The 15,479-nt window shown below is 40.0% G+C and overlaps 1 protein-coding gene across 2 annotated transcripts in view; it reads left to right on the plus strand.

The window, feature by feature from the left end:
* The first annotated feature begins 13,683 nt into the window (after window positions 1–13,683).
* The window catches only part of SPATA13 (spermatogenesis associated 13), a 160,891-nt gene continuing 159,095 nt past the window's right edge, over window positions 13,684–15,479 (plus strand). The window contains exon 1 of one of the 2 annotated variants that reach the window (XM_074860019.1): window positions 13,684–13,870. In XM_074860019.1, the coding sequence (XP_074716120.1) occupies window positions 13,793–13,870 (78 nt within the window). In that variant the 5' untranslated portion in view covers window positions 13,684–13,792. The remainder of the gene's footprint in view (window positions 13,871–15,479) is intronic. The other variant, XM_074860017.1, reaches the window with a different exon arrangement.

Raw genomic sequence — 15,479 nt, forward strand, 5'->3', positions numbered from 1 at the left:
GAGGATTTGTATCGCTTGCTTCAAGTAGCTCAAGAGGAAATACGAATCTTTTCTCTCACGGGGACGACCGAGCTAACTCCCAACTCTATCCTCTTTCCCCTGAAGCTCTTTTAATTATTGTGATCTAGTTAGCATAATTCAACAACTTTAAAAATTAATTCAATGCAGATCAGTTAATCAGGAAGTGAAATGATGTTTCTTACACTAAAAAATTATAACATTACACAGTGATCTAAGTTACCAGAAACCTATGGGGCAATGCAAGTGTTTTTAGGCTTTTTCAGATTACAGTATTTCTGAATCAATAAATTCCCATAAAAACAATTTAACAAACCAAACCAAGAACACCTCAAAATCCTGTAGTCAATGTTTGCTTTTTAAGCAAAGGGTTATAAATAAATATATTTCTATGGAGGTGGGGGGGGTTAATTAGCAAGTAATAACTCTTCAGTTCATCACAAACAAAGTTCATCTTTTAAATAGATTAAATATGTTCAGAAGGTCACATTTGAAAAGGTAATTTTTAGAGTTCACTAGAAATGAAAACATGAACAGATAGAAGAGTAAATGAGTTGAGAGACGTGGTGCTCTCTCAATGTAATGCTTGCAAGAGGCACAGAAGTGGCTGGGCAGAGCTCATTGCTACTATTGTATTCCTGTCCTACAACATGGTTAAAAAAAACGACGGTCATGTCTTTAAAGTGACAGGACTGTCTGAAGGGTTGTTTGTCTGTCCTGCAGGTGGAAGCCGCAGGAGCTGTGATGCTCCAGGGCTGCTCTTGCTGAGGCAGTTCTGCATTCTCGCAGGTCACTTCACCAGACAAGCTCACAGCCTCACTTACAAGTTTTCAATGCTGACTTGTGGTCTCAACAATATTGCTTTGTTATCATGACAATGAGGTTTCAGGAGCTGTCTTCTGCCATGAAGACAAACAGGCTGTTCTTAACCAGCTGATGGCAGAGCGGGAGCTGTAGTGCAGCTGATTTGGCTTTGCAAAGAAGTGGAGACGTGAAAATTTCTGGGAAACTTACAATAGTGGGCAACAGCAGGGGAAATTCCAGGCCTGATTCAGAGCAGACCAGAGACTGCCAAAATGCTCTCAGCATCCTTGCCCTGATCTTTTAGGAATTACATAGCTAGAAACAAAATAAATCAGTCTGATTTAAATCATGCAGGGAAAGGCTTAAGCTGAGAAGCAGGTTTGGGGGTTCTGCTCTCCACCTCTGTAGGATTATAATAAACCTTTCTACTAAATTTCCTTTAGCCTGTCTCCTGTAAAGAAGACAAAGAGGACAGTGGTTGGTAGCACAACAGACATCATGTGTTTGGAATGATGACATAAACAAGCTCTGGGAAACAACAGTACAAAAGTCTACTGACTGAGGGAAGAAGGGGATGTCTCTCACATTCTTCAGATATACAAAATAGTTTCACTGTCTTGTGCCAGAAGCAAATGTACCAGGAATGTCTTCACAGAGTTAGGTCCTGTGAGAGGAATTCTTTCCTTCACAAGCTCAGTAACTTTCTTTGTGTAAGAGGGCAGAGTAAGGTCCTCCAAAACTAATTTGGCTAAACAGTAAGCCATATGAGTTGTATCTTTATTGTGCCTAGCCCTGCCTGAGACCTCTGAGTGCCAGCATGTGATTTTCCTTCTTCATAGCAGTGGTACATGTGAGATTATGTACCCTGGAGTGAGAGCCAGGGAAGGTACTAATGTGTGTGCAAATATGCAATACAGGAGACAGAGGTCTAGAAGAGACATCCACCATGCAGAGTAGGTGAGAGCAAACATAAAGAGCAGCAGAGAGAATCAGAGGATCTTAAATGTTGTGAGTGTATATATGTTTCTGCCTTGTGAGACTGTCACTGCCAGCTGAGCTGCACTGTGGGGATGAAAGTAGCACATGTATGTATGAATGGTGCAGCTGTATTTAGGACATCATCTTTAAGTCAATCTCTGTCTTCTTGCATCTAGTGAAAGTAGTTATGCAATCACTGCAGAAATGGCAAGAGGCACAAGACAGTAAATGCCTTCTGATGGGGATAAAAGGTGAATTGAGCTGGCAGACAGGAGCTCTTCTGACTCATAAGAAGAGTGGAAGAGGAGATTTTTTCAGCATCAGCATGAAGAATGTGTGCGGGAAAGGGAAGTGAGAAGTTAGAGGAAACAGACAGCAGAACAGTGAGAAGAATGAGACCCAAGGCAAATTAGCTGGAGGTATAAATTAAGCCTGGAGAGATGGCCCAGTTTACATTAGCAAAAAAATAGCACAGGAAAGGTGAAGCAGGATGGAAGAAATCTGTTTTGGATTAGGCTGAGAAATGAGTAGGAAATTAGAAATAAGATTTAACATGGCTTGCACGTTGCTCTGCTTATGTGAGTATCTGGGCAGTGAACTCTTCCACGACAGCCAGGATCTTATACACAGCAATAAACACTATCACACCTACAGGTTTCCTATCTGTTGCTAATACAGAGGACACTGTGTGCATACCTTTGACCAAAAGCAGCAGCAGCTCTTGCAGATAACTACACAATTCTCCATTTCCAGGCGTTGATTATCTGGTGAGGGCAGTAGAGTTGAAACTGTAACTATTGGGCTTTTCATTTCCAGTCTTTGCAGTTTTGGGGGGTATGTTATCATGAAGGGTTTTTTCTGTAACATGCATTGTTGTATCTTCTGAGCTCTTTGCATTATTACTGAGTTAGGTGATGGGACTAGCATTTATAGCATGACTTACAGAATCCTTTCTCCAGGGAGAGAACTGTGGCAGTGGAGGGTTTATTATAGATTTTTGTAATAAAACATTACTAGTTTGTGTAGAACAGAGCAAGGCTAAAGAAATTGTCTTTTCAGGGTTTGTGATGCTATGAATTTCCTGTGGAAGTTTATCCTTCCATTCTTGGGCCAAGACCTGACAGTTGTGTTTGCGACAAGGATCTCTTTTTGTATAAATTTCCTTTGTGTTAGAGGACTAAACAACTGCTTATTCTTTCTGATCACTAATCACAGCTGCCATTCTTGGTATTCCAGGGCTTACTGGCACTTCAATGTTGTCAGCAAACTGGTGCCACTCTGGAGATGGGCAATAACCTACTACCAGAATCATCTACACTTGCATCCCTGTCTGGAAATCTGTAGTAGTTCAGGGACTGATGCAATCACTCAGGTTCTTTTATTCATCCTGTAAGTAACAAACACAATTCTCTTTTGGGGATCAAATTGCTCCCAGGGATGTCTGGAAAACCATGAGACAGATTTCTTCCCTGTGTGTGGAGTTACTCCTGTGTAAATATTTAAGCAGTTTGTCATTTACCTGATCACATGTGTTTGTTGTACATTTTAGACTGGCATTTTATTTTATCCATGCACCCAAACTCTAATCACTGTCAGCACCGTGTGAGTTCACATACGTATGTTTTCTGGTCTGTTATCCTTACCATACTTACACTTTAATGGATGAGATAAGCCACACTAAAGGTATCTTGTGTAAACTTCTGATAGTTCTTTGATGGTCTACAGACATCTTGATCATTGATCCATTACCTATCTGCTTATCAGTTAACAATCTCAAGCCATTCAGTTGCACAGCTTTGATAATTCTAAATACAAGTTTCCTGTGTTTTGGGCCTACTTCACATCACAGTAACAAACAGTTGTAAACCCCAGTCTTCATCCTTGAGCTGGGACCAAGCCACAGAGAGTCCTAAAGATGAGGACAGACATCTAAGCAGTATTTGGGAAATGGGACAGTGAGAGTGAAGAACAGATTCTGTCTGCTCATGTCAGAAACTTGGTCAAGGAGATAAGCTGAATGTACCAACTGGATTTCCAAAATGGATGCATGCATTAATCCTGTAATCCAGATGAGCTCTGATGAAGGCATGAGCTACAGAAGCAGTTTCATCACTTGTTGGGCTGGAAGAAAATTTTATAGCTGACTGGGACAGCAGCAAGTGCAACCTGTGGTGCTGTTGTGTGAAAACCTGCATTAGCTGTGATTAGCTGTGGATGCAGGAGTGCTGTGAGATGACACACTGAAATGGCCAGTTCTGGATGCAAGTGTGAATTACGACCAAAGAAACCGAAACTATTTTGCACATTTTTTAAAAATACTTTTCTTTGCCTGCATCACCCACATCCTTCCTCAATTTCAGCTTCAATATGAAGATCTTGCTCTTCATGATCTAAACCAGGCAGGAGTCAGTACAACTGAAGAGGCAGTGTGCTAGACTATGTCTTTCAGTTTAGAGGCTAAGAAGTGGTGTATTTGAAGTGCCTTACTTTAGCTTATTTTGTGCGTGCAGGAGGAAGGCATTTTCATTTTTGAACAAGGAATTTACTCTTTGAATCATGGAGAATGGCATTTGCTTAAAACTCTCTTCCACAAGCCAGGAAAAGCACAGATCACAATCCTAAGTGTAGTAGAAAATAAGTCCTTTAGGTTATTTAGCACTTGGTGATGAATGATTTATGGAAATGTGTATTGTTGATTATCCAACAATCCAGGTTGTTTTGGAGGTTTGTGCGTTGTGGGGTTTTTTCCACACGCATAATTTTTACAATAAGGTTTAATAATTCTTTTTCTAGTGCCTTATTTTGCTATAGGCTTTGGGTACTTATGACTAATTTTAAGCACTCTGCAGAGTTTCTTAGAATGAAATTCATCATCTGTAGTAAACTTCAGAAAGAGATATTTGTCATATACTTATACCTTCTCAATAGCCTGTCAAGTAGCCCAGTCCAAACCACAAAAAAATTTCAGCCCTTATGATATATGTCAAATGTTCTCAGGTTTGAACAAACTATATAAAAATGATTTGGTTTATTTCTTTATTAAAGGAATCTAGAACACTTCATGGGTTTTGGCTGAAAAATATATTCCCAGAGACCATTTTCTACAAGTGACAGTGGAAAAGGGGATGTTAGAGCAAGAAGGATAAAAATCTTTTCCAAAGAAGTAATAGAGATTATTTGCTCAAATAAGAGTTAAAATATCTGGTGATTATAGTTCAGCTGATATGAAATAAATGTGCTTTGACATACTAATTCTCCATAGGGTCACAGTCATCTTTCTAATACACACATTGTCATTTACTTAGTTCAGCTGCTAGTGGCATTACTAACCTTCTAAGAACATTATGCCAGATGTCTGTTTTCAGACTAGAGACGTTTTGACACATGAGTTTCCTCCTGCACATGCTGCGGAGGGAAGGAATAAAGCCTGGCAGTCAAGAAACTGGCTGAGCTGTGGAAAGGTGTCTGGGTTCACCTCCTGTAGCTGCTACAGACTTCCTCTATGGACACAGGCAGGCTGGTCTGTCAAAAAGCACAAGTCTACACCTCACAATCCCTTTTTCCCCAGTGGATCTCTCTGCTTTCAGTGACATGACAGCATAGCTCATGGATCTTCTTTTGGATGCGCACAAACACGAGACTTACTGCTCAGTCTGTTGAAACTCATGGCCTTGGGTTAATCCTTATAGCACCTCAGCAATAAAGCATTGTACAAGAAACAATCCTGATCTTTAAAGAGGTTTCAGAAAGGAGTGGGAGGGAAGCACAGAGTTGCAAGAAGTGACTTATTTTATCTCATGTACCAGGACAGCAACAGGGGGAGGAACAAAACCCTAGTCTGTAATGCCTACTGTTACTGATCTTGCTTTAACAGGCTTCCAGTTAATAAATGACTTGTTCCCTCCCATTTGAATTGTCACATACACATTTGGTTTTTATCTAGATGATGGGTTTTATATGTTCTCCTTAAACAGAATTTTACTTTTCGCAGCTGCTCACTGGTGTGCCATTGGTAGACAGAAAATTAAATACAGTATAGGAGAAAAGAACTGCAGTGGCTTTATAGTGGGAAATCAAACTTCACAAATATAGCAGGTACTGGAGTCAATTCAGAAAGAATGACTTGGTTAGTTCAGCATACTTTAATTCCAAAAATCCTTTGATATGTTCCTGCCTTTAGGCTCTTTAAGGAACAAAGCAGTTAACTAACTGATTAAAAGGTCGGAATCAAAGAGTTACAATAAATGGTCGATTTTCATGATAGAGAGGTAACTATAGTCTGGTTTATTACCTGCCGGCTCAGGCAATAATTATGTCAGTCACACCAATTACAAGTCTCTCAAAGACAAATCAAAAGGAGTAGGGCATCCCACTGGGCCCAGTGAACCCATTGATCTCAGTCTTGGTCACTGCTCTTGGAATAGTTTGGGATTGTTAGCAGAGAGCAAACAATCTCTCATCTTACCAAAGAAATGGCCTACTGAATGGCCCTCTAGAGCTGGACCTCTGGGACATTAGTGGGCTAGAGAAATGTCTCTGTGTCAAAAATGAGTTCAACTCCTTTTTCTCTTCAGGCTGGAAACAGAAAAACAGAGTAAGGGTATAACAGAAATCTGTGGAATTATGAATGTCATGTGGAGGTGGAATAGACAACCATGATTTAGTGTCCACTGAAATTACCAGGTATCAAGACAGAAAAATAAGCAAGACTAAGCACATTATTATACAGTCTCGTAATTCAATTACAGAACTAGTCATCACACAGACTCTGTAGCAGCCACAAATGTAAATGGCTTCAGAGAATAAGTCAGAGGAATAAGGTCCATCAGATATTACTAAATACAAAGACACTTAAATAACTTTGGCTTTGGAAGTCCCTAAGCAAAAGCTGGAGTGATTTATGAAAAAAATATGGTAAACTTGCCCTGATCTTTACTTTTCCCAAAGTCCCCAGCAGTGGCTACTCTAGGAGTCTAGAGGCTGGCTAGGCAGACCTTCAGTTTGGACCTCTGTGTCTGTTTCTGCACTCTTATGGTGACTGCTGACTCAGGCCACTGGTCTTCTGGTTGGTTTTGGTTTTATGTGTGTATTCATTGAAGGCTGATGGAGACAGAGGTTTCTCTTGCTCTGTGGATGTACAGTCTCTAATGGAATGGGATGGGCCCTTGATTGCTCTCTAGAGCTTCATATGCTACTTTCATACACATTGTAATTAATAGTTAGGTAACAGCCAATTGAAAATGTGCACAGTAAACACAGAATCTAGTTTGACGTGCTCATTCCATGGCTAGAGCCCTGCTGTTATTTGCATGGGAACCTGCCACATTTTTTCCTTTCTCTAACTCTTCTGCCTTCAGGACTCTCACGTAGAGCCACACAGTTCTACATTGCCCACAAAAGGAAGTACTGACAAGCACGAGGCACCCTGACTGCAAGCTCTTCCCTTCAAAACCTCTCTCAAACCATGTTTCTTCCAGCATTCTGGAGATACAGGCCTTACACATGCCATCCAGGAAGGCAGAAGATTCTTCCTGCACAGAACCATTCCCTGGTTCCCCCAGGGGTGCATTCTTTGTTTATTTCTTGCTAGCTGCACCAGCTCAGATACACCCCTGCTGTTTTCTTGTATAATGTGGAGCATGCTTTGTAGTGAATAATAGCTAATGTTGAATTGACATCCAGAAAGAGTTTGAATCACTCGGTAACAGAGCATCAGCAGTCAACCCCAAATCAATTTTGCCCCAGTATTCTGAGTAGGTTCCAGACCAAATATTAGCATCAAGTTAAAAAATAATCACTTTTTAGTGTGTGAGATTAGGTTTCCTTTGGTACCTCAGTGATGCTACCAGCCAGGCCATATTCTAAAATTCAAACTGACATCAATGAGGGCTGTTGACTGGAAATATATGTAGATTAGAAAAATGGAACTATTGTTTAGATTCTGATTTTGGGTTTTTTGCCCTTAGTACTGTTTTTTAAAGCATACATTTTTTGGAAAAAATAGATTGATTTCTCTTTAGTTTATACTGTATTGGCTTTCAACAAAATCTGGATTGCAAATATTTTAAATGAATTTGTATTTAGAAAGATATGTGTTACGGCTTTTAAAGTTCATTTAAGCATCTGTCTTATTCATTACTTTTGTAAAATCTTGGTTTTTACCAAGTATGGTGAAAGGGTGGGCAGACCATGACTTGTCTGTATTTTTAAATAATGTTTCTCTTGTTGATTTAACTTGAAGCTCTGTTTCGTGCTTTACTTAAGCAGAATCTAAAGCAACAGGGGTCCAGCTGAGTGGAGTTATCACACATGCCTTGCTGGAGGTGGGATGTGAAAGATCTCCTCTGGAGACCTCTGACAGCAACCATGAATGTCTCACCAGATAAGTCTTAAAAGGACCATCAGATAGGAAATACATTTGTAGAGCCCTGACAGTGAATTTTGTTATTTAAAAACAATGCGTCATTTAGAAACAAGGCTAGAGTCTGCTGCTTATAACTCTCAAGGCAATGTTTTGTTTGGATAGCTGAGGAATGATGTAATGTTACTGAGATTGGCTAGGACAAAATCCATTCCTTGTAAATGCTGTGTGGTTGTTACTCTTTAAGAGGTGATAAAAAAAAGAGGATAGTATCTGTCATAACATGAGACAATCTGAGGATAAAAAGAAAAAACAAAAGCTCTTGAGCATCTCAAGGACTGTTGATCAGAGATTTTTTAATGTGTTCTTCTTCCTTGAAGGGGTTTCCTTGAGCCTGACCAAAAACACATTCCTATTGCTAGAGGATGTCCCTCTGCCTTCAGCAAGGTTTGGATCAAATCCCTCTCTTATATATTGATCATTCCTTCAAAATCAGAACCACTGGTTCTGAGATGTGCCTTGCCAAATACTTCATTAAGGACTTCTCTTAAATTTGCTGGGCCAGTAGACCAGAATTTGTGACTTCTGCCACTTTTCATTCCATCACCTTTCTTCATGTTTCCTTAGTTACCATATGGAAGAAAATTCACAGCAATACTGTAATGGAATAGGAGGAAGGAAGGATTTCCTAGAAACCTTGCCTCCTTTATGACAGTCATGTAGAATATAGTTGGCATGGCATATTTCTTGAATCATAACTTTAACATTTGTTTTACTCATGGCATAACTTCTAGCTGTTACTGATATGCATGCTTACTGAATGAATTGTGTGTTAATCCTGTATTACTGAGTCGACTGTAACCAAGCATTTTCTTTCAGACCACCAGAAGGAGCTATTGAATTCAAAAAGCCTTTTCTTCAAAGCAGGAATTCCTGGTACAGCAAGGGCAAGCAGTAGGATAATGGAGCAGGGACACAGTCTTTCTTGCAAAATCCAGCTCTGAGCCGCAGAGAAAATTCTGATTTAGAGTTTGCATCTTTTTCTGATCCACTGTATTGTAGCAATCAAAACTGACTTTACAGGGTTTAAGATGCTTCAGGGAGAGATTTCAGGCATCATGCCTTAAACATATACTAACAAATACTAACCAAATCCAAAGAGATGGGAAATTCATTGAGACAGGTTTAACCACATATTTTCAAAGCACAGGGAGTGTGGAAGCTGCCATTTTCCATTAGGTTAGCTGGGAGATGTTAGCCTAACAGACCTGCAAAACACTTGAGAGAGCTAATGCTAATGTCTATAAGGATATATGAAGCCTGAAATTCTACTTACCCAAGCTGACTGGCAATCAAAATGCATCGGTCATCTGTTATGTATTTTCTGAGGTGATATGAAAATGTGCAATTATTTGTTGTTAGCCCTATACAGGTATCTCATGATCAGATTCATAAAATGAGGTATTAGGATTTATAAATAGCCTTCCCTCTATGACTTGCCCTTTATATTTGACAGAATAACCTTACACCAACAGAAAACAGGTTATGTTGCTTTTGCCTGTCTGCCATTTACACTTTCTTTCATCTGACAGCAGCCTGAAAATTTGTGATGGTGGTTTGTAGGTGGTGCATTCTGTGTGAGTGTGTGTGTGTGTGGTTTTGAATCGGTGTTTGGGACAAGACCTTAATTAAGTCTGTCCACTGCTATTCACAGCTTGCTTTACTATTATAACATTGACTGTGGAGGACAGTCACACTGCTTGTCTGTAAGACACTATCAAGACACAATCCTCCATGTATTTCACAGAATAAAACCCACATCTATCTATGGGAAGAGCAGGTACTAGCACAAAACATCAGTGTCTCAGTTAAACTTTGTTGTATGCTAAGACTGACAGAAACTCTGACTCTCTGAATGGATCTCAAAAAGTATGCTTACAATTGTTGCTGTGTTAGGAAGTTCTTCTGGATCTGCTCATTTCTTCAGGAAGGAAGAGAAGTGTGGGGTGTCATGGAAGAACAGGATGCACACTGACACATATGGGTTGTAAGCAAAGGAAAGGGAAGTAATGACCAATAGTGGTTATTTCTGAGTATGCCATGAAACAGCATTTGTCACTAAGCTCCCAGCTGTGATGTCCTATACAATTTGCTAAGTCAGTGTATTCAGCATGTTAAAAGAATATTTGTTTTAAACATGTCTGTTATGTATGTCTTTGGGTTAACAGGAGGAGAAAAGATGTCTGAGGAATAACTTTTCTAAATACTTTTAGATAGTAGTTCAGGCTGACTGATCTCAGCACTACTTTTCTTAATGTTGAGTGTCTTAATTTATAATGCATTTGCGCTCAAAAGACTCTGCTAGTACTCAGGCATAAGTTTAAGGCTGTACGTAGAATAAATCAAATATTGCCCTGAGAAGCTTACAATTCAAATGGTAACAAGACATGAAAAGTAGGTATAAATCATAAAGTAGGAGGAAAGAAAGGAGCAGGGAGAAGCTGAAGGATAGCGTGGAGAGGAGGAAAAGGTATACAGCATTGGCTGGATATTTAGTTTGGAGGTTTCATATGTTGGACTCTTTGTTTTTCTTACTATGATAACATCCAGTAGCCCTTTTCAGAGGTGATGACCTTGTGCTAAATGCTTTGCTGTGCGAAGATGGAAACAGAAGGCAGTCTTGGTCTCAGATTTAATCTGTATGATTGAGATCCAAGGTAAGACAGTGGGAAAATTACAGGTATTATAAGTAATGAGTTATGTGTCAAAAACCCTTTCTAAATTTAACAGTTCCAGAATAAAATACATTTGTCTTATTATGACCCAAATCCTATTTATTTACACAGTGAGACTACTCCCAGAAGTAATTTGTGGATAATATTATATAAATGTAAATAATTTTGCTTTTTCTTTGTAGCAGTATCTCACAGAAATTTCTTCTTCCAGAAACAGTTTAGCATGCCCTGTGCTCTTTTTCTTGGGAAGTTGGAATTAGTTACAACAAGCTATGCACCTGTAATGACTTCGAACCCTGATTATTGTCATTTTCTGGAATTATGAGGCTGTTGCTTCGATTAAAAACAGAAACAACCACCAATCTCTGTGCTCAGCAACACAGTGGGCACTAAGAACATATCAGTCTGAGCTCACTTGCCTTCATGCTGTGGATTTTCATCCCCAGAGCTCTCTATCAGTGTGGCACAAACTACCAGAGGACCTGTCTCAACCTGAGCCTGACTTTCTGTGGCAACTACATCTCATAGGAACAACAGCATTGTTGGCACTTGGAAGACAGTTTACAGGGAAACCGTCTTGGAATTATGTATTTTCTCACAAAGGAAACTTTCTACTTCAAGTTCTCAGTAAACCTGCACTCTAAAGAGAAGATAAAATGTAGCCTTTATAAAACTAAAGCAAGAAGATACTTCATATTATTTTGCCTCCACTTCATCAACTGGTATTTGAATAGTCCTAAAAGAATCTAAATAGACAAGTAAATGAAAGCAGACTATCGAAGTCAATGTGGAGAAAAAGAAATACCTTTCACTGTGCATGAGTCTCTTCAGAAATAACACAGATAGGTTACTATCAATATATTATTTACAGGGAGCTGAATCTTATGTTCTCTTTATGAAAATAACAAAGCCCCCTTACCACCTAATCCCAGCAAACAGATTATTTCTGTCTGCCCAGTCAGTGGTGGCTTAAGTGACAGCACATATCATTCTGTCCTTTAAAGGTGTGCATCAGGCTGTATGCCTGTGTTCAGAGTGGGCTTCCTACAAAATTCCCCTTTTTCATCTTATTCAGGTTGAAGGTAATTGAACACTGGCTGGTTGGTTTGTTGACCTTCTTGGAAGGGATCCTGGTACTGGAGTTGAGCTATGGGGTTGCTTTGTTAGGATTTTGAATAATGGGTTTGTGATGTGGCTTTTGTGCCCTTTAAACACTGTGGCTTCAGTTCTGCCAGTGCAAGCACTAACGTATAGGAATCCAGCCATATGCCATCATCAAAATGTTTGGGGCATTCCCTAGCTTTTGCATGGTGCATGGCTTCTTCTGGGCCACAAGAATCAGATTATTAGAATAAATGAATTCTTACAGAGTCAGATTGTCAATGTACTACTCCCCTTGGTGAGTTGTTGCATGTCCAATCTGTCCAATGTCAGTGCAACTTTTGTATGAGTAGGTATTCATTGGCAAGAATAAAAGAGTTTCAGTCTGGCCTCTTTCCAACATTGTGAATGTGTTACTCATGGTACAGTTACTGGCCAGTAGAATGAAACATACTCGGGACATTTTGACAGCCTCCTTATTGGGTAGCAAACATCTGCCTAGAGTCACAGACCAGACCCAGAGAGCAGGCAGGAGAAAGTCAATGCATCTTTGAACTCGGTCTTAACTCTCAATAGAAGTTTTCAAGGGAGGTATCAATCTCAAGTCACATCAGGTTTCTGAAATGTCAATACATACCCTCCCTCTCTTTGGCCAGTGGTGAGAAAGAAGCAGTTTCAGAGGGCAGTTGATTCCACCTATCTTGCTCCATTGGTAGGGGAGGAAATTAGGTGACTACTGAACTAGAGACCTATTTTTGGAAACATAAATATAGATCAGAGACAAGTTACCCAAACTAATTCTGTTCTTTGCATGCTGGTAATATTACATGATGGCATCAATCAGAGCTGTCTGCATCTGCTGTATTCATGAGGGAAGTGTCTTCCACGTGCAGCATCTCCCACATCAAGTAGCACAGTCCACGTGCCCAGTCAACCACTGCTAATGGTGGCTATTATATTACTTGATTACCTTTATTCTTTCGTCTTTTGAATTTTCCTTCCCGTGAGCATAAATCCACCCCAGTTAGTAACAGAGATGGAAAAAGTACTCTGAAGTGGACTGAGGATCATGAAGTAGTACCTTTCCTGTCCTGTCCTGTCCTGTCCCTCTGACCCTTTTGCCCTAGTCTCAGGATTAGACCATCTGTGAATCTTGTTATCTAGTACTGTGTAGAGCAGGTCGTGTGACTGATCTCTTGGCACAGCCAGTGTGTTGCCTTGGCGGGTAGTGTGGGATGAAAAAAGCACAATACATGCCTTCTCTGTCTGAGACTTGTTTATCTGCATGACATCCAGGCCACTGTGGGAGAGCTCTCCTCTTGGTGATCACTGGCAACCAAAAATGAATCAAATCAAGGCAAAGTTAGAGAAATTCTCCTATACAAAGAGCTACTCTAAAACAAAGCTTCGTTTTTGTTGTGCATTGTCCTGGCTCTGTGTGAGTCCTGTAGAGAGACAAAGGCAAGCAAGAAGGAAATCTCAGCTGCTTAGTAAATGCCCTAATTTGATTTATTTACTGCTCCCTTCCCCCACCCAAACTGTTCTACGAACCTGTTAGTCCCAACTCAGACAAGTAAAACCAGCTAATCTGATTAGTTCTGACACACAGAAGCACGGCTGCTGGGAAAAACTGGACCCTTACAGCTGTTTCAGGCTTCGGCTTCGATCATAATGTTATGGGTTTACTGAACGTATAGCTCAGTGTGACAGGAGCCCGGCAGCATGTACACAAGTGAGCAGTGTGACCGTCACTGAAGATTTCTACTCTGTGTCTGAGGCCACTGGAATACAAACCATGTTTCGTGTCACCTTCAATGTAGTGACAGAGAAAGTTACCTTCACCTTGGCAGCCTGCCCCTCCGTCACGTGGAAGGTAAGCTCAGATATGCATCATGCAAAAAGGTTGATTGCACAAGAAAATGAGTATCTGAACAGTTTTCCCAAGCATAGGCCATGTTTACAAAATTTTAAGGGGACTAATAATGTTTTAAGGGAACTGCACTGCAAAGTGGCATGCATGACTGGTTGAAGTTAGACAGACTAAATGGATCTGGTTCTAGAGAACAGCTTATTCGTTGTCTTTTAAAGCATTTCTCATCTGATATTCAAAATAGCCAAATTCAAGGTCACTTTTCTCATTCTGGTCTGGAAATGCCACTGTATTTATATTAACAGCAAATCCAGAGAGGTGAATAAACACAGGCTACTCATTTCTGTAAGGAAGGAATACTGTTTGGGAAAAGCTTCCAAGCTTCCTAGATCATTTAGGGGTTGCAAGGATTTGTGAACTGTACTAAAGTACAATAAATTAGAAGAATAATTTCTATTTCATAGTCCTTATGATAAGGGACTTGAAGCAAAAAAACCTTAGATGTGTAATTTTCTTGGCATGCGGTTGTGATAAAAATCAGCGGAAGCCAGAGATGCTCTTCATATCAGCTCCTTCTCCCATTCAGCAATTCAGTTCAGATCTTAATTTCCTTGAGACAAATGTTCCCATCTCATCTGGAAGAGACCAGCATTGTCAGGATGAGGTCCATTGCCTTTTCTTTCTCTCCTAGTGAGTGTACTTTCATTACAATGTAGCTTTCACTACAATGCAGTTTGAGAACACAGTCACTGTCTTCTGAACTGTTGCTTTAAAAACTTCATTTAGAGTCTGTGACTTACAGAGTAATTATTGTAGGAAGCTCACCTCTGTCTGTTACTATGACTTTCAGATGTGAGACAATTAGGAATAACTAGATACAGTGGCAGAGCAGGGTAATTGCTCTTGCTTTAGCTGTTCATGATTCATTATGCTGCATAAGTAGTTGTCATATATCATTGCTGTATCATTTTGTCAGTCTTGGACCTGTCTTTTCTCTTGACTTTTGAGGTAGACACTGCCCAGAAGCAGTTATTAGAGGGTCTTTAAAGGGCCTGGTACAGTGTGGCCCCAGTCCAGATCTGTGCTATTTGTAGCATCATACACTAAATAAAAACACCTGGGCAAAGTGCGTTTGGAGTAAAATTCACATGAAATTAATTTTACTGGACACCCTGTCTGTGGGAGAATTTGTGGTGATATTGCTTCAGTTTCCCTCTTTACTAGGAAAACTTACCTTCCCAAATGTGTATTCATTAAATGGTAATGAAAAGATAATTTCAACACAACAAAATGGCCTTACTTATGTTTGCTAATGATGTGTTAAAGATTTTTCTGCCTTCGTATCAGAGTTGTAAGGACTTACAACTCTACCTTTAGAAGAGGTGATTGAAATGGAAAAGGATGCTGGATCACACCATGCTGCATTGTTCCTACCTGATCCTGTCTCATGAGTTCTTGGTACAGCAAACATGGATGCGAATACAACCCAGCTAGGTGCTGCATTTCAGTGCTCGTTTATCACATTGCTGAGTGCTGTTAGATGTAAGTGCATTGTAGTAAATCCCTCTGGAACAAACTGGCAAGTACTGAGACGTGCATCCTGGCACACTTC

The sequence above is a fragment of the Strix uralensis genome, chromosome 2, assembly GCF_047716275.1.
Source record: "Strix uralensis isolate ZFMK-TIS-50842 chromosome 2, bStrUra1, whole genome shotgun sequence".
Classification (NCBI taxonomy): domain Eukaryota; kingdom Metazoa; phylum Chordata; class Aves; order Strigiformes; family Strigidae; genus Strix; species Strix uralensis.